The 23,915-nt window shown below is 43.7% G+C and overlaps 2 protein-coding genes across 3 annotated transcripts; both read left to right on the top strand.

Moving 5' to 3' along the window:
* Positions 1-1,693: 1,693 nt before the first annotated feature.
* Positions 1,694-16,006, top strand: LOC121181199 (dual specificity testis-specific protein kinase 2-like). The gene is made up of 11 exons (XM_041037035.1): positions 1,694-1,810; positions 2,370-3,301; positions 7,613-7,734; positions 8,443-8,491; positions 9,194-9,340; positions 10,000-10,082; positions 10,709-10,799; positions 11,643-11,726; positions 12,401-12,487; positions 12,679-12,772; positions 13,171-16,006. Exons 2-11 carry the CDS (start codon positions 3,095-3,097, stop codon positions 14,403-14,405), a joined length of 2,199 nt encoding a protein of 732 aa, XP_040892969.1. The 5' UTR covers positions 1,694-1,810; positions 2,370-3,094; the 3' UTR covers positions 14,406-16,006.
* A 508-nt stretch (positions 16,007-16,514) lies between these two features.
* On the top strand, positions 16,515-23,090 carry LOC121181207 (UPF0687 protein C20orf27 homolog). Of its 2 annotated transcripts, none has more exons than XM_041037048.1 (6): positions 16,515-16,650; positions 18,390-18,471; positions 18,718-18,854; positions 19,179-19,332; positions 20,447-20,569; positions 20,840-23,090. In XM_041037048.1, exons 2-6 carry the CDS (start codon positions 18,453-18,455, stop codon positions 20,938-20,940), a joined length of 534 nt encoding a protein of 177 aa, XP_040892982.1. In that variant the 5' UTR covers positions 16,515-16,650; positions 18,390-18,452; the 3' UTR covers positions 20,941-23,090. The 2 variants fall into 2 exon arrangements, with proteins under 2 accessions (XP_040892982.1, XP_040892981.1); XM_041037047.1 differs by having other exon boundaries at positions 19,179-19,344.
* The last annotated feature ends 825 nt before the right edge of the window (positions 23,091-23,915 follow it).

The raw sequence follows: 23,915 nt of genomic DNA, 5'->3' as shown, positions 1-23,915 counted from the left end.
CTTTCACGATGTGTGAATGGCCATAAATGGGAAAAATCCCAATTTTCCCACCGGCTTGAATGCAGCACAAGTCTGTAGTAGAAAAATCAAGTTTATTTGCTAAGAAGTGACATCACCGTGTGTGATTCATCACTGTGCTGTGTTGATGTTGGATTTATGAGCTCATCACCTACATTTATGGATAAAGGAAACAGGTTTGGAAACAAAGATGCTATTTTTGTTGTTGTTGAATTTAGTCATTTACCAAAGAAGAAAAACACACATGGCATTTAAATCTGATGTTTCCTAAATCAGTGTTTTGTTTCTAAACATGTACATTTTGTTAATGTACATTTGTGTCTACATGTGCGTACTCCATGATCAACATGGTGACAAAAAAAGTGAGAGGGTCATAAAACTGAGGAACTATTGCTCCTCCAGATGAAACCAAGCCATGATGTCATCCTTAAATCACATAGCGCTGATCTCACTTTAACCCTTGATTTTTCAAATGAATTAATGAATGAAAATAATTTTTTTTTTTTTTTAATGTGATTATTTTGTTAATGTGACATTTTAGAATATTCAGTATGCATTGATCTGATGGTGCAGTAAGCATTGTTCCATTGTTTAAAGGAAAAACTCCTCCATCCAGGCCAAACTGGTTTTCTGGTGCTGCACTGCTTGCAGTTTTATCCTCTGGGCCTGTGCAGAGCTCCCTCATCACTGCTTCCAACGTGAACAGGAAAAGCATGAGGAGGAAGAGGAGTGGGAGGAGACCAGATTTAGATGCTTTAAATTTCTTTTTCCAGTTTTTATTTGATTTTTAAATTATTCTCTGAAAAGAATAATCTTCTGTTATTGCTGTTATTAATGGAATAGTGTGTCTATTTCATATTTCTTTTATTCGTTGACATAATTACGGGTTTATTTATTTATTTATCAAAAAGTGTGTCATTGCCACTGCTCCACTTCCGGCTCAGCAGCAGGTCCAGGATCGTTTTTTGTCGTAAATCACAGGTCTTCCGGTCCTGCGGCTGGACTGAGAAACGGATTCCAGATCAGCTGTCAGGGTTTGATGATGCCTTCTCATCTCCTCCAATCAGAGCCGCTCGGTCAGACCTGCTGTGTCTGTGCCAGTTGTCAAACTCGATCTAGAGGCAAAACATACAGGAAGTTTCACGACTTTGTCTTCGAAATAAAAGTCTTGAAGGGTAAAACGTTCGACCGCGCATAAACAGAAAAAAACACCTAAAAAGCATTTATCACACAGCATGACTTTTTCATACGGTCACCTAGCTTCTCCTATTCTTATATTCACATTCTCATTTGGTGCATTTTGGTACATAGGAGGCTGTAAAAACTATATACATATTTATGCAATGAAAGCAATAAACCAAACCTTAATTAAAAAAAAGTGCTATATCTTTCAGTTGTTCTTATTTAAAACCTGTCAGACAAAAGAAAACGGTAAATGTTCTTCAAATAAAGTTGTTAAGTAAAATGTTTATTTATTCATACACAGTTGAAATTGTTGACTTACAGGAGGACTTACTGATCATTTGTGTATTGATCATAATTGGAAAGGTATGCGTATTGAACAGGTTGAAAAGATTTTATTGTGAAAATTGTAACAGGATGTCCTCTCCATCACACGCGCTAGCTTTAGCATTATGGTAGTCGCCTCCTCAAGCGGCTCGTGAAGAAGAAATCCAGACAGGATTATGAGCGGCAGACACCGCCGAGCTGCCGAGCGATATTTCTGGCTTTAGTTTACCTCCAGCAGTCGAACCGCATCGACTTTTCCACCCAGACCGACGTGAAGAGAGAGGTAAGCCGTCGACTCAGTCTCTGCACCCCGCTTGTCATTGACAGCTCCCGTTATTAACTGTAGCTAGTGGGTTTTTTTTTAGCCGATTTGCCATGAGAAATATGGGGTTTCGAGGCGATACATTCTCCGGTTTATTTAGCCCCGGTCAAATCGTTATTTATAATACGCAGTTGTGGGAAAAAAGATTAAAAACATGGTTGAATTAGAGCTAAAATTATTTCTTAGCCTGACAGTCCGGTTGAGCTGTGTGGGTCGATGTTATCCAGTGGAGGTTATGGCTTATCGCCCTGAGAGCGGTGATTCCCTGTGGCTACTAGCCTCATGGCTACCGTATACAAACAGCCAGCAGATGGGCCCGGGCCGGATTCAGAGGATGCTCTCAGTCGGCAAATGGGGCATAATCAGCGCATACGTGTCCTCTTAACACGGTGGTGATATTCCTCCGGTAACATCGACCATTCTCCGCTTATACACCTGTGATGGCTGTGAACCTATCGGTGGTGCTGTGATATTTTGTTTCTTCTAATATCTCTATGATATCTCTCACATACTTGCCCAGGTACCTTTGTATGGCAGCCGGCCGCTCGGCCCTCCTACCCTCTCCCTGTACCGACACAGCCGCAGCATCCAACGTCACAGCCTCCATACTGACGGGATGACGGAGAGAACCGAGCCTCCTCACGCACGGACACGGTGAAGCGACGTTCAGGGGCCGTCAGGAATTCCTACAAACACAGCGGCAGGGGACATGGAGATTGACTTTTCCTTAGTGAGACTTTTCTGTCTTTCCTGAGAGGTCAGAGGACAGAGTGAGCCCAGATTAACTTATCAGGAGCTGCCGGGGACGTGGATTCTTGCTCAGGGGCACTTCAGCAGAGTGGATGAATGACCCTGGAAGCTATGGCTGACCTTGTTCAAGTCTTTCACCCTCTCCTCAGATGAGATGAATGAGAGCATGCTGATCTAATGAGAGACTGCATTTCACTAGAGTAGAAATATAGCTAATATTTTTACTTGAATATTAAAGTAGTTGCCTGGGGTCTGCTGCAGCCTTCATCAGGGTGGAACCTGGAAATCAGATGCTGTATTGTACATAGATACAGATATATTATCAGGTCATTAGGTCATTCACAACCATACAGCCCACAGGAGACGTTCATTGCGACATGATGATGGTGGGAGTCATCATCACCTCGTGCCTCAGGACTCCTGCAGTCTAACAGACATTTTGGTTCCCCTGTGGGAAAGAACGGAGCAAGTGGAGCGTGGTGGTCTGCCAGCACCATGGACTACCACGCTGAGTGCTGCTTCTGCGATCCCGAGGACTGTCACGGCGGCCCAGACGAGCCGCCGCTCCACAGTATCCATGCACCCAACCGGATCCGCCCGTCCTCTTACCGGGCCCTGAGGAGTGCCGTGTCCAGCCTGGCCCGTATCGACGACTTCTTTTGTGAGAAGATTGGTTCAGGCTTCTTCTCTGAGGTCTTTAAGGTACGTGACCTTATCCACTGATTAAATTCTCAGGGGCTGAAATAAACCTTGGTGGGTTCATCATTCCTGGTCAAAATGGCAGACTGTCAGTGTTGTGGTGCGGTTTTTCTGATGATTCAGTCGTTTGAACTTATGGTGTGATTCCTTTTGATGGGTAATTCAGCATTCCTGTTCAGATTCATCAAAGTCTGATGATCAGCAGCATCTGAGATAATGTCTGTAGTGTCCTAATGATGGATTGGACAGTACAAACTACACATGAGAGCTTTACAATTTGCCCAGAATCATCACTGTGTGGAGAAAAGCCAACACTGCACAGAAAAAACATCATTATTTATAAAATAAGAAACAATCACTGTTGCAGGTAGATAAGAACAACACAGGAAGAGACGCTGTAGAAAGACTGAATCTTTGTGTGTAGCGGTGTCTGTGCTGCAGATAGACATGTGACTGGGACAAACGTGGTACAAACATTTGCTGTCGTGGGCAGATAAATTGTCATGACGCGTCTAAGGAGTCATGAGCTGTGGAAATGTCATCACTCCTGCTGGTGGAAACTTCGTCATAGTGGATAAAGGTGCTGTGGCTTCTCTGAGTCAGTCTCACTGTGGTGACGCACAGGAGCTAGAAGACCCACCTGCTCCGTTCAAATAAGCTGTGTGGGAAAAGTTTGGGTTCCCAGTGAACTAGGTGGAACAAGCTGTAACTTGTGCGACTGTAAGCTCAGATGAAATGAACAGAAACCTGACCATATGCATTTGGGTTTTTTTTTTTTGTTACCATTACACCCCCAGTACTCACTGTGTACTTTACTGGTTTACTCCGAATGCTCTGTGTGTTTGTTGTTGAATCAGTGACATGTAGATAAAAGTTTGTGTGTTTTCATTAGTGCCTATTTGTGTTGTGTGTTGTCTGAGTTTTGCACAGACGTATGTGTGTGTGTGCATATATTGTCTATTGTCTGTGCATGTGAAGTAACAGGCTGATTGGACAACAGGTCCCACTGTCCAGACTAAGTAGATTATTCACACACAACCTGTGTGCGTGTGTGTGGACATGCTAGGTTTTCCTCACAGGTAACCTCTGTGTATCTGTGTATGTATTTATATAAGTAAGTAATCACATCCTGTTCACCAGCTCCAGTCTGCACACAGTGTCCACGCGTACCACTCATGACCATATAAAGTAGTGGTAGTTGTTGTTGGAGTGTTTGTTCAGGGTGAGGGTTAATATAAAACGGATTCCAGAGAAAATTCCTCTGTTCTTATCTGAAATAGCTTCAGATTTTCACACACACACACACACACATACACACACACAAAAAGCCTTAACTCATGGTGTATGTGTGTGACAACGCTAACAATCTAGTCTCCCCTCTGTTTCTCATAGTGTAGATAAGAGAGCTAGCCTGAGATAAGACACCTCCACAATGACCCAGCCCACGCCTTAATGTTACCGTGCTATCATTAGCATTTAGCTCAAAGCGCCGCTGTGACACCTGTAGTGAAACTGGTGGTGATCTTCTCATCAGACTGTGGGTTAGATAGAGAGAAGGGGCATTTCCCAGAATGCCTTATTGTTCTTTTAACAAAGCCTCTGGTATTTAGAGAAGTGTCCATCAGGGACATGCCTTATTGTTGGACGGAAGAAATTTAATTAGAATGTAAAAAGACAGAAAGGCAAGATATTTCTTATAAATGTGAATAGAATAAACATTATAATCCAGTCACATGTGCAGAGGAGAGACAGAGGTTTTGGCTGTTGTCTGAATGGTTCTACCTGCTGCAGTATCATTTTTTAAACCAACATGTTCTGTGTTGTGCTTTATCACTAACTCAGTGGGACAGACTGAACTGTTGTTTCTGTTCGACCACCTCAGCCACAGGAGCTGGCTGTTCTTTTTCAACTAACCCACAAACAAACAAAGGATGGAGCAAACGAAATGACCAGTAAGACATAGTGTGAGATTTGAAGAGCAGAACATTTAATGTTCAGACTCAGGAAAGGAAATCAGAAACATGTTTTTAGAAAAGTTTGTACTCAGGTCCTTAATTCAGTACTTGGCTTCTGTGGCAGCAGCTACAGCTTTGAGTGGCTGCCCAGCCTCTGCAGTACAGGAGCCCTGCTCAGCCCTCACGTTAAAGTGACGGAGATTAGCCTGTCTGACCGTTTATCAGAACAAGATTCTAATCAGGTATAATATAGGCTGAGGTGAAGGAGAGTCATCCAGTTACAAACTGTCCCCTTCCCAAAGTCTTCAGCGCTACCTTTTCACCAGCACCTCTGTGGCCTGAGCTAAGAATACTCCGTGGACACACTTTGGTTAACGACAGCTGTAACAGTTGTTGTGGTTGCTGGATATTATTAAAGCTGTAAATATACTTTTGCTGCGAGGCAAATATCCATTTCAGAGTCTAGACCAACCGCTAAGAGCCTTTGTCTATGGACCTGACGTAGTCACACACACACACACACTGATGAGAGGCTGCTGTTGCTTTAAAGAAAAGCTCAGACTGGACACAGGAAACCTTAGAAACCTTTACAATATTTATTTACCTTTAAATGCAGATGAGCTGTTTTATTTAATATCAGCAGAAGATAACAGCAGAAAACAGTCAAATATGATTCAAAAGTTATAGAAGCTAAAAAATATTCAGTCATCATTTTAATCTCCCCCTTTGATATCTGTTCTGATGGTTGTAGTCACAACCTCCTTGGGTTCTAATTGATGAGGCTGAAAGCAGGAAAAGTCCACAGATCTCAAAAATCCTGAGCATCAACTGCTGCAGATGTTGTGTGAGGTCAAAGTGGATCAGTAAGTGCTGCTGCAGTCCCCACTGTCCAGGCCTCTGGACAAGTAGGTACCTGTCTGGCAGCGACAAGGTTATGTGTTCACCCATATCTGTTTGTTGGTCAGGGAAGAACCTGGTGGATCCAGGATTTTTTTTTAAAACACTTTCCTTAACATTGTGAGGTTGGGCATTTTTCTCCTTGGTGGAGGTGTGGGCTCTACTGAGTGCCATTATCAGCGTTACACTCTCAGCTTGCTGTTTCTCTGTGTACTCTGCATTGTGTGATTGTGTATGTGTATGTGTGTGTGTGTGTGTGCGCACTGCCTGTTAGCTCCTGAACAAGGCCTCAGTAATGGCACAGTGGATTTGTGCAGATCAGAAGGAGTGATGGGAAATCCAGAAAGCCTATTAGTCCTACGCTATTAATACACACACGTACACACACACGCACGCACACAAACAAACACACAGACACAAATGCATGCACTTGCAGGTCCAGACAATGGCTGAACTTCGCAGGCACAAATTACCTGTCAGTGACCCGTCCAGTCGCACGCAGCAGCTCAAACCCTCTGCACCTGCAGCTTCACATGTTCAGGACACTGCTCATTAGAGGCTGAAGTTTGACTCTTAATAATATGATACGTTTTCAACACTGAGGTGTTTGCTGCTGATAATCTGGACGTAGCAGATGAAATGAATTTGCATCTGGAGACACTCAGCAGCTGGTCACACAGTCAGCTCCTGTACTTGGGACTGACCTCCGGTCCAGCCAATCACAATCAGTGGCAAAATTAAGGAACACAAACCACAGCACTGTGTGTTTGGTACACACTAATCCCACGTGCTCATCGATGATTATTGCTTCAGTTATAATTTTTCACTTAGTTACATATTTTTATTTTTTTATCCAGACAACAGGTAACAGTGCCTCATCATTTGCACTATCTTCTCTGTCATGTATCTGTGATGAGGAGAGAGACACACCTTGCAAACACTCGCACAAATGACATGCAAAGTGTACCTCTACCCTCCTCCACCTGTTTAATGCAGCACCTTTGTTTAGAGCAGAATGTGTCACATCTGCACCTGAAACACAGACGCACACACACACACACACAGACACACACTGGCCAGCTGTGTGTTTAGTGTTTCCATATTTAGCAGCTCTACATGGAGCTGTGAGTTGTCACAGGAGAGAAGAATCTCATTTAAATGGTTTATCTTATTCTAAACCTGCATGTTCAAGCTTAATGTGATGTTTGCTCTAAACTGAATTTACTGTAGTTAGAGAGAACGGATTCTCTGTGTACATGTTCTGTGCTGAATGTACCACACACAACCAAACGAGCACAGAACATCTAGGGTGTTTAAACAGGCCTGGCTGAACATCCAGGATTCATGGTGTTTTTTGTTTTAATCTTTTCTATGTGAGTTAAATAGAAATATGTAACTCAATCTAATGACTTGTGTGTGTGACTTGCTCTCTCACTGTAGACCTTCTCTCCTTGTTTTCCAGGTGCAGCATCGGATCACGGGCCAGGTGATGGCGCTGAAAATGAACACGCTAGCTAGCAACAAGGCTAACATGCTACGAGAAGTTCAGCTCATGAACAGGCTCTGCCACCCCAATATACTCAGGTAGGTAATGATGCGTATCTGAAAACACGTACGACACACGATGCCTTCATTTTATCAGGTTTAGTTATAAATCAGAGATTTTTGTCTCTGAGGTCTGAATACTCTCTGAATGTAGATGGAGGCATTAATATCCTCAGTGTGAGGGCAGAGACTGACACAGACAGATACAGCCGGCTGAATAACTCCTGGGGAAAAGGCAGAAGGAATAACTAACAACACTGTGTATAAGGAGCTTCTATAATTCTGGATAAAGTGTCAACAAGCCCTGAAGTTTTGTGTTCCTTTTCTCTTCTACTCTTTAACACATATAGTGATGTGTGTATTTCTATGCTTCACCTTATCTGTTTGCATGCACGTGTGACATGACCTTTATATTCAAATATTATTATTATTCCTACACTGTCTTATGACTGTGGTGTGTGTATGTGTGTGTTTTTTCAAATATGGACCATGCACCTTTTGCCAAATTCAGCATTCAGAGTCTACCCTTTGCACAAAGTGTCTATCATGGGTAAGACAAGAGATTCAAATAATAAGGACCAAAGTACAGTTCAGAAATCTTACATCCCTGGTTGGATGAGGCACACAGTGGAAGACCCAAAGAGTGCTTTGTTCTACACTACACTGATTGTGTGAAGGATGCTTATTGAAGAATTCTAAATATAATCTACTGTATTGTTTAAATCACGTTTCTTCTCCTGTTCTCAGGTTTCTTGGGGTTTGTGTGCACGAAGGTCAACTCCACGCTCTGACTGAGGTAAAATATCCTAAATGTTTTACTTCATGTTTCCTTCGTTCTTTTGCTTCTTCAGATGTCTGAGGGGTCATGTCTCCTTCTTGTCTCACTGGTCTTCCCCTTTTCCCTTCTCTCCCATGCTTTGTTTAGAAGTGTGTTTGCGCATCTGTAATTATTGACAAGTAATAGATAAAATGACTGGACACATGAGCATATGGTGAAATAACTTATTGTTTTTAAGAGGTTAAAATACAATCACAAATGCAGCTGCTCCTGCTTCAGGCTCTCTGCTCTCATCACAGTAAAATATATCAGGGTAACATAAAATAGGAGATTGTAAAAGACATCACAGCAACACGGGAGGGAAGGAGTGTGATAACCACAAAGGAGCGACACACAAAATACACCAAGCCTTGGAGTAATAAATAAACCCAGACTGACAAAGCAGAAGTCCCATACGTTATAATGCGGTACCGATTGGAAGTGGGTGGTATCCCTGGCAACGGTGATTTGTGTGTTTGGTGTCCTCCTCTGAGTGGCTGAACCACACACATAAATATCTGTGTCTGAGCATCTTAAACTGTCGACACGTCTCCCGTCTTCAGTTTAAACTGCATTCAGGAGTGTGTTTTGGCTCATATACAGAGAACAGGTGTTAACATGTGGCGATGCTACCTTCTCTTGGTGTTCACTCTTTCTTTTGTTCTCCCTTTCTTTCCGTAGTATATAAACGGAGGGAACCTGGAGCAGCTGTTGGACAGTGATCTGTACCTGTCGTGGGGCGTGAGGATCGGTCTGTCTCTGGATATCGCCCGAGGGCTGCAGTACCTGCACAACAAGGGCATCTTCCACAGAGATCTCACCTCCAAGGTACAGAGTACAGGAGTAAGATGTCCTTGTCACAGTCAAGGCTGTGTAAGGCTGCGTTCAAACCAACATTAGCCCTGCGTGATAAACACAGACCCCTCAATCATTTGAATGCAGTCATTCTGGTGGGGGGCAACACAGAAGCCAAGTAAATAAATAAATAAAATAAAATAAAATCGCAATAAAAAGTTTGCCACAGCACAGCAGGTCATCTGGAAAGACTCTGCAGTGACTGATCAAATACATGCAAGCTCACATTCCTGCTGAATGACTTTGTAACATGAATGGCCCTACAGAGTGTCAGAGTATTATAAACTGCTGTGCAGTGTTTTGGCATCCGAGAAGCTAATTTTGGTCTAAAAGCTCCACATAGACACTTCCTCGACTCCACGTAGGACAGGCAAGATGTAGACACGTAATGGTCCAGGTCGTCCAGGTTTTTGATGATGCTCAAGGTTTAATGGAAGGGTCACTGCTTATAACTGTAGCCTGAACAGTGTAGAACAGGGTGACCACTTGGATTATAACCTGAACAAGTAAAGCTAAAACTATCTGCATGGACCAGATGTGTTTTGTAGTTTGAGGTGGTTTGTACAGTTTTAATTATCCCTTTGATCAGTAGCTGTTTGTAGATCTAACCTCCTGATTGTTCCCCTGTGTAGAACTGTCTGGTTCGCTGTGATAACGGCACCTTCACCGCAGTAGTGGGAGACTTCGGTCTGGCAGAGAAGATCCCTGATTACAGGTCAGTGTGGTGAAATCCAGACGCTTGATGTCTTTTCCTCTGCTGTAAGTCTTACAACGAGCCCTTCATGAAAGAGCTGCATTCAGAGAGGAAGGGATGTCATTCTGACGTCACCGTGTGTGTGTGAGCCTCACAGTGTGTGTGAGCCTCACAGTGTGTGTGTATACCCACAGATGGCAGAGACTGTGTAGTAGATGAGTAATTGTTAGTCATCTTTCAGTGGAAGATCACCATCATCATCATGGGTAATTCAAAGATTAAGAGACAAAGTTAATGTGTAACACGTCAAAATCAGTTCATGTCTGTGGCAGTATGGGAAATGATATATGCTCTGGGTCAAAGGTCAGTGCTTAACCCTTCACAGTGTGTGTTTTGTGGATTATATGCATTATAATTTAGTCCTCGAGCAGAACGAGGTTTAATCCAAACCCAGCCATGAAAACATTTTTTCATTGGTTGGTTGGAGGGCTTTGTTTTCCTTTTTTAAGCATCTTCTACAAAGACGTGTGGCAGAGCTGTTTCATTGGGTCCTCGCATCGTGCATCATAGATTGTATCCAGAATATACAAAATATTATAAATGAAATCACAGCACGCTCTGACTGGTGACCCTCGGTATCTTTGCAGTGATGGTGTGGAGAAGCAGCCTCTGGCCATCGTGGGCTCCCCGTACTGGATGGCCCCTGAAGTTCTGAGGGGAGAGCTGTACGACGAGAAGGTAAACCTGCTCTATCTTTAACACGTGCTGGACAACTGTACAGTATTAAAGTTGTTTACGTGTCCTCCTTAGATTAGAGGGCTAGCCAGCTCTCTTTGGGCTTAAGTCAGGTTTTTCAGGTATTGCAAAGCTGGCTCACTTTTAGGTTATCATGGTAACCAATGTAGATCACCATGGTAACCTATGCTTCGTGAAGAAGCATTTCACTCACTCTCAGTCAGGCTGCCTGATGACGGCATCATTAAAGCAACTGACTCAAGAGAATCTTAGGAAATGAAGAAAAAGGGTGTACAGCAGAAATGATTTAATCTCATGTAAAAGTCAGCACATGCCCAGACTGTGACAGTGGTGACGAAGCAAACAGAAACACTGACACAGTACTTTATGTTGACAATGGAAAGTAACCCATGAAATTAGTTTAAAATCTGCCCCGCAGAGATGTGCTCAGAGTTTGTGCTTCATCAGCAGGGTGCTTGTTGTAATGCAGCGGTATTTGAGAGTTTCTCAGCTCATGAATTTCATGAATCATTTCACAGGACAGTGGTTCATCAGAATAATCCAGAGAAATATCAGTTTATTTAGATTTATAGCTGTTTCTGTTGCTGTAAGTTATGGAATATTCAAAATGATTTTTGAAACCACTGACCGTTTGTCTCAAGAAAGTTTATTGTTTTAACACAATGACTGAGATTCTGTACTGGTACAAATACCAGCAGCTTTAACCCACAACCATTAGTGTTGGTATCAGTCCTGTACTACCTGTACACTTACAGTTTGCTGCTGTGTGAGATGTAGTTTGTGCTCATGGTCAGAGCTCATATGCATGTTCTCCGCTCTGCTCAGGTGGATGTGTTTGCATATGGTATCATCCTGTGTGAGATCATTGCCCGGATTGAAGCTGATCCTGACTTCTTACCCAGGACAGAGGTAGGTGTGCAGCAGGTTGCTGGGGGGGGTGGTGTTTGTGTGTTTGTGTGTTTGTGTGTGTATGTATGTGTGTGTGTGTACAGGTTCATCAGCCATTTTAACTTTCAACCAGCAACCCTATCCCACTTTTCTATCCAACCCCTTTTCTTCTTTCCTTTTGGTTGTGTAGTGGTGTAGCGGAGCGACACGTCTCTTTAGGAAACGTGTTGCAGTTTGCTGATCCAGATAAAACTAGTCTTCAGTTTGAGGTTATGGGACCTGAGTAGTACAAAGGGGTATGTGTGTGTTACTGTGGGGCCGTTTGTGGGGTCCAAAAACCACGAGCCCACTATACTCGTGGCGTCTGACAGCTTTGTGGGGACCAAAATCAACCAGGCCTGGTTGAGGGTTAAGATGTGGTTTTAGGTTCAGGTTAGAATCAGGTTTAGGTTAAGATTAGGAGCTAGGGACTGTATTCTGTCTATGACAGGTCTCCACGACTGTAAGGATAGTAAGGATGTGTGTGTGTTTGTGTAAGGTGTAATTCTAATGGTAATTATACATAGTTTTAATTTACAGCCTCTGTGGTTATTCATACTTGATATGCAGTGATTTGATTTCATATTTGTAACACAGCATGAGACAAGAAGGTATTAAATGTGTGTGTGTGTGTGTGTGTGTGTGTGTGTTTACAGGACTTTGGTCTGGATGTGGATACATTTGAGAACATGGTTGGAGATTGTCCACCTGCATTCTTTAGCCTTGCTGTCACCTGCTGCAATGTAAGTACACACACACACACACACACACAGTCTCAGTTGTCAGAGCTGTAAAGTGAGTAAAAGTTTATTTATTTATAAGGGTGTCTCTGTTGTTACTAAGGTCTTGAAATGAAGACACATTTTAATAAGAATAAGATACTCAACATCATCATCGTCCATATGTGGGTCCCTTCCCCTCCTGTTGTTTTCAGATGAGTGCAGAAAGGCGTCCCACATTCACCGACATCGTCTTCACACTGGAGGGCATGAAGACAGAGGAGGAGACGGAGAAGCCCATTGCACTCGGTAGGTCAAAGGTTCACTACACGGAAGGAATGTGTATCTCCGCCATGGAAATTAGTTCCAGTTTAGAGGATTGACAAGTGAAATCATGATCACAGTGGGTTACCAATAAGAAAAAAACGGGGGACTGTCATTCAGCAGTTTTTGCAGCTATGATGATGATGATGATGATGAAACAGTTCTGGATATTTTGGTATTGTGTTTTTTCACCTTAAAGATTTGATGCTTAAAAGAGAATTGTTGTTCTACTGAAAAATAGCACCATCTAATTCGTGTAACACCTCACATGGTTTTCAAATCATGGCCTCAGCCTTCAGCCCTGATGCAGAGTCCGTACAACTCACCTGTGCAAACCTGCTCGTCACATTTTCCATCTCTTTCTCCCTCTTTCTCTTTCTCAGAGCCAGTGGCTGTAGATATCAGCCCCTACAGGCGCCGCAGCTCTCCTTGTCACCCCGGCGACCGCAGCCAGCAACGGCAAGGCTTGGCAAGGAGCCAGTCAGACATGTTGCCCCCGGCAACACTGACCCCTCCTCTCCTCGGGACCCCTGCGAGGGTCAACCCCTTCTCTCTCAGACAGGACCTGAACGGGGGGCGGTGCAAACTCTTAGACACGCCCAGCAAGTCCGTCATCTCCCTGACCTTCACACTCCCAGCGCTCCGTGATCCTTGCGCCTCCCCGCACCTCCTTAGAGGGACGCAGGGGACACGAGCACCACAGCGGAGGTGCCAATCACTCCCCTGTACCCCAGAGCTCAGCCGGACTGTAGCGTTGCCAAGAGACACAGAGGGGGAGGAGGAGGAAAAGGATGAGGACATCAGAGTGGCAGTGAATAAAGGAGGCACAGCGGAGGATGTGGAGGACAACAGGGAGAAGACAGAGTCCTCAGAGAAGGTGGATGAAAGGCTGCAGGTAGAGCGTATGGAGATAACTGAGATGAGAGAGTCGTTAAAGGAGGAGGAGGAAATGGGAGAGGATTCTGGTCTTCCTGTTGAGCTGGAGATGGTGTCTCTGGAGAGGTTAGAGGAGGAGGACGAGGAGCAGGAGGAGAGTGTATGTCTTACAGAACCCATGGACTGCACCAAGTCTCCAGAGCCAGCAGAGGGAATCATGGACTCCACACCTGGAAGACCCCTGCTCACCTCCTCCTCCTCTTTACGGACCAATGGTTGGCGACTTCCCATCTCCAACGGACCGCCCTCCTTGCCTCCGCTCCCGCGGCTGGACAACAACAACGGTTCGGCCCTCGTGATTGGCCAGCAGGTGCAGTGGGGTGGAGGAATGCGGGCTAATGGTTACAGCTCAGCCCAGGTCCTTTCCTCTGACCCTATCGGCCCCTCTGAGCAGGATGAGGTCATTTCCTGCCCGGGCTGCTGTCTGGTGGGTCTGAGTTTCCCCTCGGTGTGCCTCCGTGGTTCAGCTGCCGTGCCTGCTCCCCGCCGAAGGGCTTCAATACCACGGCAGAGGCCCTACCGGAACCTCAACGGTACCATAACTGGTGGCAGCACTTCGTCGTCCACGACAGCTGCCGCAGCAACCAAAGCTCTGCTGTGTCGCAGCACAAATGGTCTAGTAGTGGCTGGGCCCTCGGTGCCATGTGAGCCTGGCCGGTCCCTGCCAGAGGCCCAGACATAAGCCTGCTCAGAGGGGATTTGGTTTTGAACTTGTGACATGCACCAGCACTAAGTGTTAGCAGACAAACTAATACTGACAAACAAAATACTGACCCCAGCCTCTGAGGTGTGTTGTTAATTCTGTGCAGTCGCAGCAAAAATGGGAAATATGATGGGGAGTAGAGAGCCACCTGGTGGGCTGGAGGATTAAACACACAAATCAAAGTGACGGCGAAGAACGTGATGTGTAAAGTGTAAAGTAAGAACAGGTGGCTAAGGTAGAGAGAACAGAGCTGAACCAGCCAGGGTCAACAACACATTACTGCTGCTGGGAAGGTGCTGACCCAAACAGAGCAGCTAGTCTGACTGACAGTGACACACGCTCCATCCCTGCTGAACCAAATCCAACCCAACTCAATCTGCACTCAAGCTGTGCTGGCTTCAATTCTGTAGGCTGTCCTGGAAAAATCCTGCCCGGATGAGTTAACAAGTTAAAGTATACTTCCGGTTTATTACAGCCTGGATCTTATATTTGGAGTTATGGCCATCTTATCCATCTTACGGGCAATAAAAACATTGTACTCATCAAGTTAATGGCGAACTGTGAACATGATTAAAAATAATTCTCAGCAATGTTATCATTATGAATCTAAATGATGGCCAGAACTACATAAATAAGAGCCAAGTTTATTCGAATTAAAATGACTAATAAACAGGGATTATCCTTTAATCTGTACAGTACTTTTTTTTTTAGTAGCAGTGGTGTAGGAAGTAAATTTGGTAATTCATCGTCGCTCCCTTTATGGAGGACGTTAGGGTAGAAATGAGAAATGCTTTTGTTTTGCATGGCAGCCCTGGCAGTGTGTCTCTGCAGCTGCTCTGCACTGTTAAACCCAGGGTCTGCGTGGCGTGAACAGAAAATGAAATGACAGATGTGAATGTGGTTTACCTCTGCCAGCACAGTGTGTTTTGGATTCTATTTAACTGATTAACATTAGCTACAGGGGCGGGGGGGCATATTTATAAAATGAATAAAGATTTACTTACATTTACACTTATTTACATTTATTTATTTACATTTTTATAGCAGCTGACCAGTGTGTGTGTGTGTGTGTGTGTGAGAGAGAGAGAGAGAGAGTGAGATCTGTTGCTTTGGGGGACTTGAGGGAAAGAACTCCTCTGGATCTTGTCTTGTAAATTCTTTATTTTTGCACTTCAGTTTGGAGCACTTTGCAGTGAGACACCAGGCTTTTACTAGACGGTGCTTTATTGAAATCTGTGCTACTGGTGTTTTATATGTGCTTCTGGCCCAACACACCGCACACCTTTCGTTCTTTGACATCTCGTCCCCCTCACATGTATCTTGTGTGTGTACGTGTGCATTTTGATTACACTGTTGTAACTTAAAAAGTGGCATGTGAAGCAGGTGTGAATATTTATTGTACAGATCATTCCACACACTGTGTGTGTATGTGCTTTTGAGCGAAAGGTAGAGTGATGGATACTCACAGGATCACACGAATCCCATCATTTCTGATGTTAAAACCATGGTTCTCGCTTCATTTCCATGTTTTGTTCTTCTATACAGTTAGAAACCTGCGTGCAATAATCTGGTAATAAACAAATATGGTTGTGCATAAGCCTGTGTGCTGTCTTTAATTCTTTTTTTTTTTAGAATACTAGTACTGTATCTACTGATCAGCATGTTAAGAACAGTTTTAAATTGATGTTCTTAATCTGTGAGAAAAATTAGCCCCCAAAATTCAATATGATAATAATAATAAAATATAATGTATGAAATTATAGAAACTCACATCATTAGTATATAAATATTATTTTAGCTTTTCATAGTAAAAGTTTTATCGGAGCTAATTTTTATTTCCTCATAGAAACTTTCTGTTCTCATGTCCTGCTCATCCTCTGTCCCACAGGCAGAGACACATCCTGGATTACCGCTGTAACGCTGCTCTGAAATAAACCTTTTAAAAGACGGAATTTTGATGGCGCCCTGCGCGTGTCCGCTGAGAGGGCAGCGGCCCGCGCGCACGGAGGATGTCTGAGCCTCCTCTCTCTCTCTCTCTCTCTCTCTCTCTCTCTCTCTCTCTCTCTCTCTCTCTCTCTGTAGCACGCGGTAGCATCTGCCGCATTTTGCAGCGCTTCGCGAGCACGGAGTCCAGTGATCGTGCTCAGAGGAATAACAACATGTCTCCGGTGCTGTGATGGAAGTAGAAGGACACTGCAAACGACCAGCACGCGCGCACTGAGCGGTACGTACCTCCTCCGTGGCGGCTCTGAGTGACTGGTTTGTTGGGATGCTGACCTGATGGGCGTGTGTCCGTGTTTCCTCTGGTACGGTTTCATGCATTAGTCCGTTTGTACCTTCAGGCCTTATACTGTGTTTCGGGGCGTTGAGTGGTCGCGCCTTCACTGCAGGGGCTGAAGGTGGTGTGTTCAGGGTCTGTAGTAGACAGGTGGATGTCTGCTCCCCCACATGTCCGCACAGCTGAGAGGGAGGAACGCCCGTTCACTGGAGACAGGGGTGTTGCCTTTCTCTCTCAGCTCTCTCCACATATGAGACATCGTCTTAGCATAATGACAAAATGTTTGTGTCCTCTGAGTTTAACCTAAGAGAATCCGTTCAGGGGATGTTATTGTCACAGTGTCTCCAAATATCGGAGTTTTCAGGAGGACATGCTTGTTTGTTTTCCTCAGTGTAGCTGTGTGGGTGCAGACACTCCGTACTGTATTTGACTGGCTGGATTCTGACTGGGCCACTGTAAGAGAAGACCTCTAAATGTTAAATGTTGCCATTGTTTAAAAACCACAGACCCCATCTTAAATATTGTCAGTATCTGCCATACTTGACAGAATATTTATCCCATAAGCTATTTTAAAAATGCATATTTATATATTTATAAACAAATTATAGCTTTTTGTATGTAGAGTAAATTTTCAAAATTCTGTTCTTGTAGCTTCAAGCTATGATATGCTTTATTCATATGCACACAGTATATTTACTGTATAAATAATATGCACATGTACACACACATATGTGCTTGTGTGTAGATTTAAATGATTTCAGCATAAGGCTGAAACATCTATACAGTAATCTACTTATCTGGTGATCATCTTTCAGTACTGCTCAGACATATAATAAAATAGAAATGCTTGGTTAAGGCCTCAGTGTGTTGTCTGACCACATCTAAAGGCAAAACTTCTGTTACAGAGGAACACGCTTGACAGCTTCCTCCTGGCTGCATCCCACAGCACTCCTAATACCTCTTCAAGAAGTCTATGTCTTTGTTGTCTCGACTCTATGAATTGTGCAAAAGGGGAGAAGGGTGCACACGTCTCTCCTGTAGGTATTCAGGGTAATACACTGAGCTGCACACACAAGACGCCATGGTAGTGGCTCTGCAAAGAATGAAAAAAAAAATCCAAGATCAGAGACAGGTACTTTGTTTGAAGTCTGCTGAATCCTTTATACTCTCCAAAACTGCCAAAACTGTGTAAGTGAGGAAGTGACTCGGGGTTGTCTAATGGCTTTGTTGAGTTTCAGTTGCTCATTTGTTTTTGTGTAAGCCAGTGGAAGTGTCCTCATTTTATTGATGGTGGATATCTATTTATAGTTTGTTTTTTCAGACTGTGAGCAGTGCATCAGTGCTGTCTTTTACAGGAACACCCTGTTCACACTCTGTCTAACACAGCCACTGTCTGATCTGTTGGCTGATGAGCAGCTGCACTGTGCACACCCTCTTCTGTTTCCTCACAGGTCAGCATCTTTTGCTGTGTGGATGTAACAGACTAGACAGCAACGTGTTGGACGGAGACAGACATGAAGGCAGTGACATGTAACATCAGTACAGTACTGATATCGATACACTCTGGTCCGTGACTGCAAAAGCACCTGAAGCTTTGACGCTTCGTGTTTACTACACCTGACAAACTCCAACACTTAACATGGTGCTGTCTGTCTGTCTTTCTGTCTGTCTTTCTCTTTACTCAGGCAGTCAGTGATGACATCACGCAGGTATTGTCTGACACTTCCCAATTCCTAACCACATTCACCATGGCAACAGGAAGAAAAGGTGAGTTTGACGCTGCTTTTGTTCATGTGTGCCCGTGTGTTTGAGCTCTGCTGTTGACTGGCAGTAGTTTGGCCTTCATACGGTCACGTCTGGCTGTAATCACCAGGGGGCAGTGTGGTGCCTCATGCTTTAAGCTGAGGTACTTCAGGCTGTTGCTGTTTCTGCCTGATGACCCAGCTTTGGGTCTGTGCTCCTGCCTCCTGGTTGTGAGATGATTAAAAGCTTGATTTTTCTCTCTGTCTCCAGGCTCCACCTCCAAAGCGGGTGGAGTGCGTTTCCCTGACGATGACGAGCCCCCTGGCTCTCCAACACGGAGAGACGACCAGTCAAACCTTTCTGCTCTCATTGCTATCCCAGAGAAGGATGGCAGCTACTTGGTCAAGGTGTGTGGTGTGAGCGGCTGTCTGTGGTCCATGATACGGATGCAGAGGATTAGGGGCGTCACCAGTATAATAAGATACACTGGTGTAGCCCAGGGGGTTTCAAACATGGAGTCTGTGGACTCATCTTTAGATTAACATGAGACTGCTGCTGTATGTCCACACATTTTTAACACAGGACACATATCTGGATATGGATGGGATATGGAGTTTCAGTAGTTAGAACTATAGCATGCAGAGGAATAGCAGAGCAACCACAGAAATAAGACAGTAACACCAGCTCTTCCAGTGATTTATTCTTTATTACTCTCACTGTTCCTCTGTCAGGCCGGTTTCCTGAAGAGCCACCACTGTTATGAGATCGTCTTCAGTGTTCCAGACGTACCCACACCGGGCAAAGAGCTCTCCTGTCTTCCTTCCTCTTCTCCGACTCGGAGGTCCCCCAGCCTGCGGGTCCATCGTATTAACTCCACTCTGGAGGGTGAGTTCAGAGGTTAGTTCAGAAAACTGTTTACCTCCTTACTTACTGAGGTAAACTGTTGGGGCTGGCCCAGTCATTATTTGTATTTATGAGAAAAATGCATTTCAATAACTGGACAAGTGCCTGTTGGTTATAGAAATGCAGTCTTCAGTATAAACACAGCCTCATCATTTCACCATTAGTGGAGCTAAAATGTTAAATTTGGCCTGAGGGTGGCACAAGAGTCAAAGTGATGGCGTCACTAAAATCAGAAGGGTTTTATTCCTCTGGGATCTTCAATGTTCTCAGTATTCACATGTTTAGACTCTGCTGCCAGCTGGGCTTCCTGCAAACTGTATCCAAGCTGGTTACTATCCATGAATGGACAGATGGGTGGTTGGTTGAAGAAGGAAGAGTTTCAGTCCACACTAGTCTGCCAAGAGACTGCACATTAGCAGAGGTGACCAATTTTCTAATTGGACAGAAGAGTCTGGGCGACTCGCCACCATCTTGTCTGTAACTGCAGCCAGAAAATGTGAAACCAAGACAAGTTTTTTTGTTTTGCATCTTTTAACATACACACATATATTTATGGGATTTAAAGACGAGAATAAATCCACAGTGCATGATAAGAATAAATATTCCGAAGTTAAACTTAATCAAATAGAGTAGCAAACAGAGAAGTTTTGAGGTCTGATTTAAAACAACTGAGAGTTGGAGCAGACCTCAGGTGTTATGAGAGGCTGTTCCAGATGTGGTATTAAACAGTAGGAAGACTTTCTTGGTCTTCGTGAGGACTCGAGCAGGAGTGTTCAGAATCAGCTGCAGCACGTGGACGTGTTCTCAGTGTGATAGGCCAATTGACCGATCAGCCACAACATTAAAACCAGTTACCAGTTTTAATGTTGTGTCTGACATATATACTGTATACAATCTAAGACCACTCTCATATTCATTTTCCTGTCCCCTCCCCTCACATGGTGACTAACAGCACACCTTAGCAGTTCTAAAACCACTTTATTATACTCCTCTCCATTTATGCCAGTCCAAAGTAGTTGTTTTGTGGCTGGATAAAACTGTTTCCATATAACTGAATATGTAAACACTGCTGAACCGTGTCCCTCTGTCTCTGCAGGAGTGAAGGTAACATGTGAGTACAGGACTCACCAGGAGGGGGTGCTGCAGGAGGAGATCACTCTGATGACCAAAGGCAGGAAGGACAGCAGTCTGAAGGTCAGACTGCAGGCCAGGGTCATTGGTAGGTGCTAGCACACACACACACACACACACATACACACACACACTAGCCTTGCTGTTGCAGTCAACAGGTCCACTGAATAAGCAGCATAATGTGCTCAGCAGTGTCCTGATAGTTACAGTGACTCTATTAACTCAGACTGAGCCAGGTGCCTAAGTGTAAAACCAGGAGTGAAACGCTAACTGATCAACACACAGTGTTTTTCTCTCTTTGTCTCTCCGCATCTCACTGTCCCCCTTTGTCCTCATCCCTTTCTCTTCCTCTGTCCAGACCCTCATCATGGAACTCCCATGCTGCTGGAGGGGGTGAGGTGCATGGGGCCTCAGAAAGACGCCCACACAAAGCACAGCAGCGATCGTAAGAGGATATGATGAAAAGATACACACAGTATACAAGGGTATTAGTCAGTAAGTGGGTCAGGGCTCAGAGTTGTAGTATAGAAACACCAAAATGTGTTGCCCAAATTAGAAACAGCTTTAATTGACTGGGGGAAAATGAATAATGTAGTATTTCAGAATATTTGTTGGACAATAAGAGGTCAAACAAATACTGTAATTAACATGGATCAATTTTCACAATAATCCAAAGTGCTGAGTTGTTTAGAAAAATGCTTAAATAACAAAGTTTAAATAACACCAGCCTGCAGCAGCTCTGGATGGACAGTTAACAAATGTTGTCCAGTTGACATAGCCATGAAGCCTCTGTTGTTGGAGAGGTACGGTAAGCCAGCACTGAGCACTAGCCAGCTTACACATTACACTTGTACACACACACGTCTCAGATTCTGAGTCATACTGTCCCCTGTTCCTTAACTATGTTCACTACATACCATAAAGAACATTTGCCAAAACACAGTGCAGTAAAATGTTTGTGTCCATCAGGACTGAACAGTTGCCAGACGGTGATGGCGCATTAATTAATGTTACTTTATCTTGGCATAAAATTTCCATGGCGGTCTCATGAGTGTTTCTGATCTCACTGCAGAGGCTTCAGTAACAGGGCGAGCTGGCCTGGTGTCACCCACAGTTCTTAGGTCTTCTCTGAAGCTGACCACCTGCAGACAGTTTGCTTGAAAAGAAAAATCCAATATGGAATCTGCTGAAGTCTGAGGGATGTAGTTAGCAGGATTTGAGCAGGGTGACATGTTTACTGCTGCTGTTGAAGTTTGCTGGCAACTGATGTTTTGGTTGCAGTCGGACTATTGCACCAATACAATTCTCATTGTACCACTGATATATCACATGAGGACAACTGATTCAACTTCAGTGACAACACTTTAGCTGGGGCCACTTGCTCATGGGCACTTTGGCAGCACTGTTTGCAATAAGAGCCTGTGGCTGCTCAGCAGCTTTCTTAACCAGTCCACCTGTCTGATGACAGGGGGACCGTTTTTTTATTCCTGTATTTCTCAGTAGCCATAAATGAAAAAGAGGAGCTCATGAGGATTTTCCCATATAACCACAGTCTGTTGTGTGTCGTTTTAACTGTAGCTGGCAATTAGCTGTATAACATGGTACTTTAAGCAGCACGATGCTATTAAGAAATGTATGCTATTAAAACATGTTCTGTTTTTGGGAAAAAAAAGGATCTGCCTTAAGCACCTGTTCTGTTGACATCAGCGTAACCTTCTTCATGTGTATTATAACATCAGCAAATGAGAGAATATGTTAAGAATGAGTTCTTTTAAATACACTGCTAATGCTGTTACACAGCCCTTTATTTGCATGGTTTTTATGTGATGAAGTGCAACCAAATCACCTGCCATGGCCAAGTAATTAAGACAGGTCAGGTGGATGACAGGCCTTAGAGCCAACAGAAACGTGTCAAATGTTTGTTTTTTTTTATTATACTGTATTTATTATACTGAATCTTCTGAAAAAGGAAGCTGCAGCTAAACGTTAGTTATTTATTACAGGGATAGACTGGAAACCTTTTGGTATGTTGTCTGATTTAAATAAGCTTTGAATAACACTAAGATAATGTGTGTATTCTTGGTAGATCATCAGCTCCGTGCTAACATTTTAGCACACACTCTGTTGAGTAATCAAATCCATGCTAACCCTTTTGCACACAGTAAATTAAATAACTACATTCAGTTCAGTTCAATTGAGTTTTATTCATATAGCAGTGAATCATAACAGAAGTTATTTCAAGGCACTTTTCATATACATGAATCGTTCTTAAATCTCAGCTGTCAACAGTGTCATTACAAATGATATAAGATGTGACTAAGGGGCAGTTGACAGTAAGTTATTATCACAGCTGTACACCTAAGCAGCTGTTATTGATCAATAAACCATTGTCTTTGTTACTCAACATGGATGTTTAGTGGAAGTGCTGGAGTGGAGCTTTAATATCTGTGATCTACCAAAGACACACCAGTGACCAAATATAAGGATTGTGAATACACTTGTCTGTTTATATAGGCCTCAGTGATTGTGGATGGTTGGCCTGCAGTGTGTGTGTACATATTGTGGTGCTCTGTTGTCTGACTGTGACCTGCCACTATACACTGTGTGTCCCCTTTGCACTTGTCCATCAGGACTTTACCATTTGTCTGTTTACCTGAATGTAAATAAAGTATCCTGTCACATGTATACTGCATGCTGTCATGCCCTTTTTTGATGACAGCACTTTTTTTTTAAATAAAAATGCTCACAGCAGGTTAAAAAGCTTTAGTAGTGTCAGTAGTACAGGTCTGATTGAACCGTTCAAAGGAGGAGAGTTTAGCACTGTAGCATGTGAGTGTTACTTTGTGTCATAAGAAAACACACCAACAGTCTTGTTGCTGTTCTGTCCCACAGTGGGGACACTCCTTACGGCTGTTGTTTGTCCCCAAGCTTAAGAGAGTCCATGTTGGATCACCTGCTGCACAGAGAAAAAAAGTGGTTTGTTCCATTCCTGCTCAAGATTTAATTTGAAATCACATCACTTTTATAATCCAGTTGAATGTTCCTGTTTGCTCCTGAAAAGAGAAAACAAATGTCAGCCCACAGGAAAATAGCCTCAGCAATACACCAGCAGCCAGCAGGCTTAGCTGTCTGTCAGTTTAATAATCTCCTGCTGACTGGAATTTGCCATACTCTGCATTTGTAAGGCAAAACTAACATGAAATAAATACCGTCTAAATTCAAAGAAGCAAAGGTAAACCCGGAGTAAGGCTGCTTTCTGTGTGAGGACCATGACCATGTCTGTCTAAATGGCACAATGCTTTCTCCTCACAGGCTAACACCGTACGTCAAATGTCCTTGAAGCTCTGTTTTTTTGTGACTGATGCTGAGCTCATCCCACGAACACCCTGGGATGAAAAGACTCAATCTCACATTAAACATCCAAAGCTTGGTGC

This window comes from Toxotes jaculatrix, chromosome 4 (genome assembly GCF_017976425.1).
Source record: "Toxotes jaculatrix isolate fToxJac2 chromosome 4, fToxJac2.pri, whole genome shotgun sequence".
Taxonomy (NCBI): Eukaryota; Metazoa; Chordata; class Actinopteri; family Toxotidae; genus Toxotes; species Toxotes jaculatrix.
This window is presented reverse-complemented; position numbering and strand designations above follow the sequence as displayed.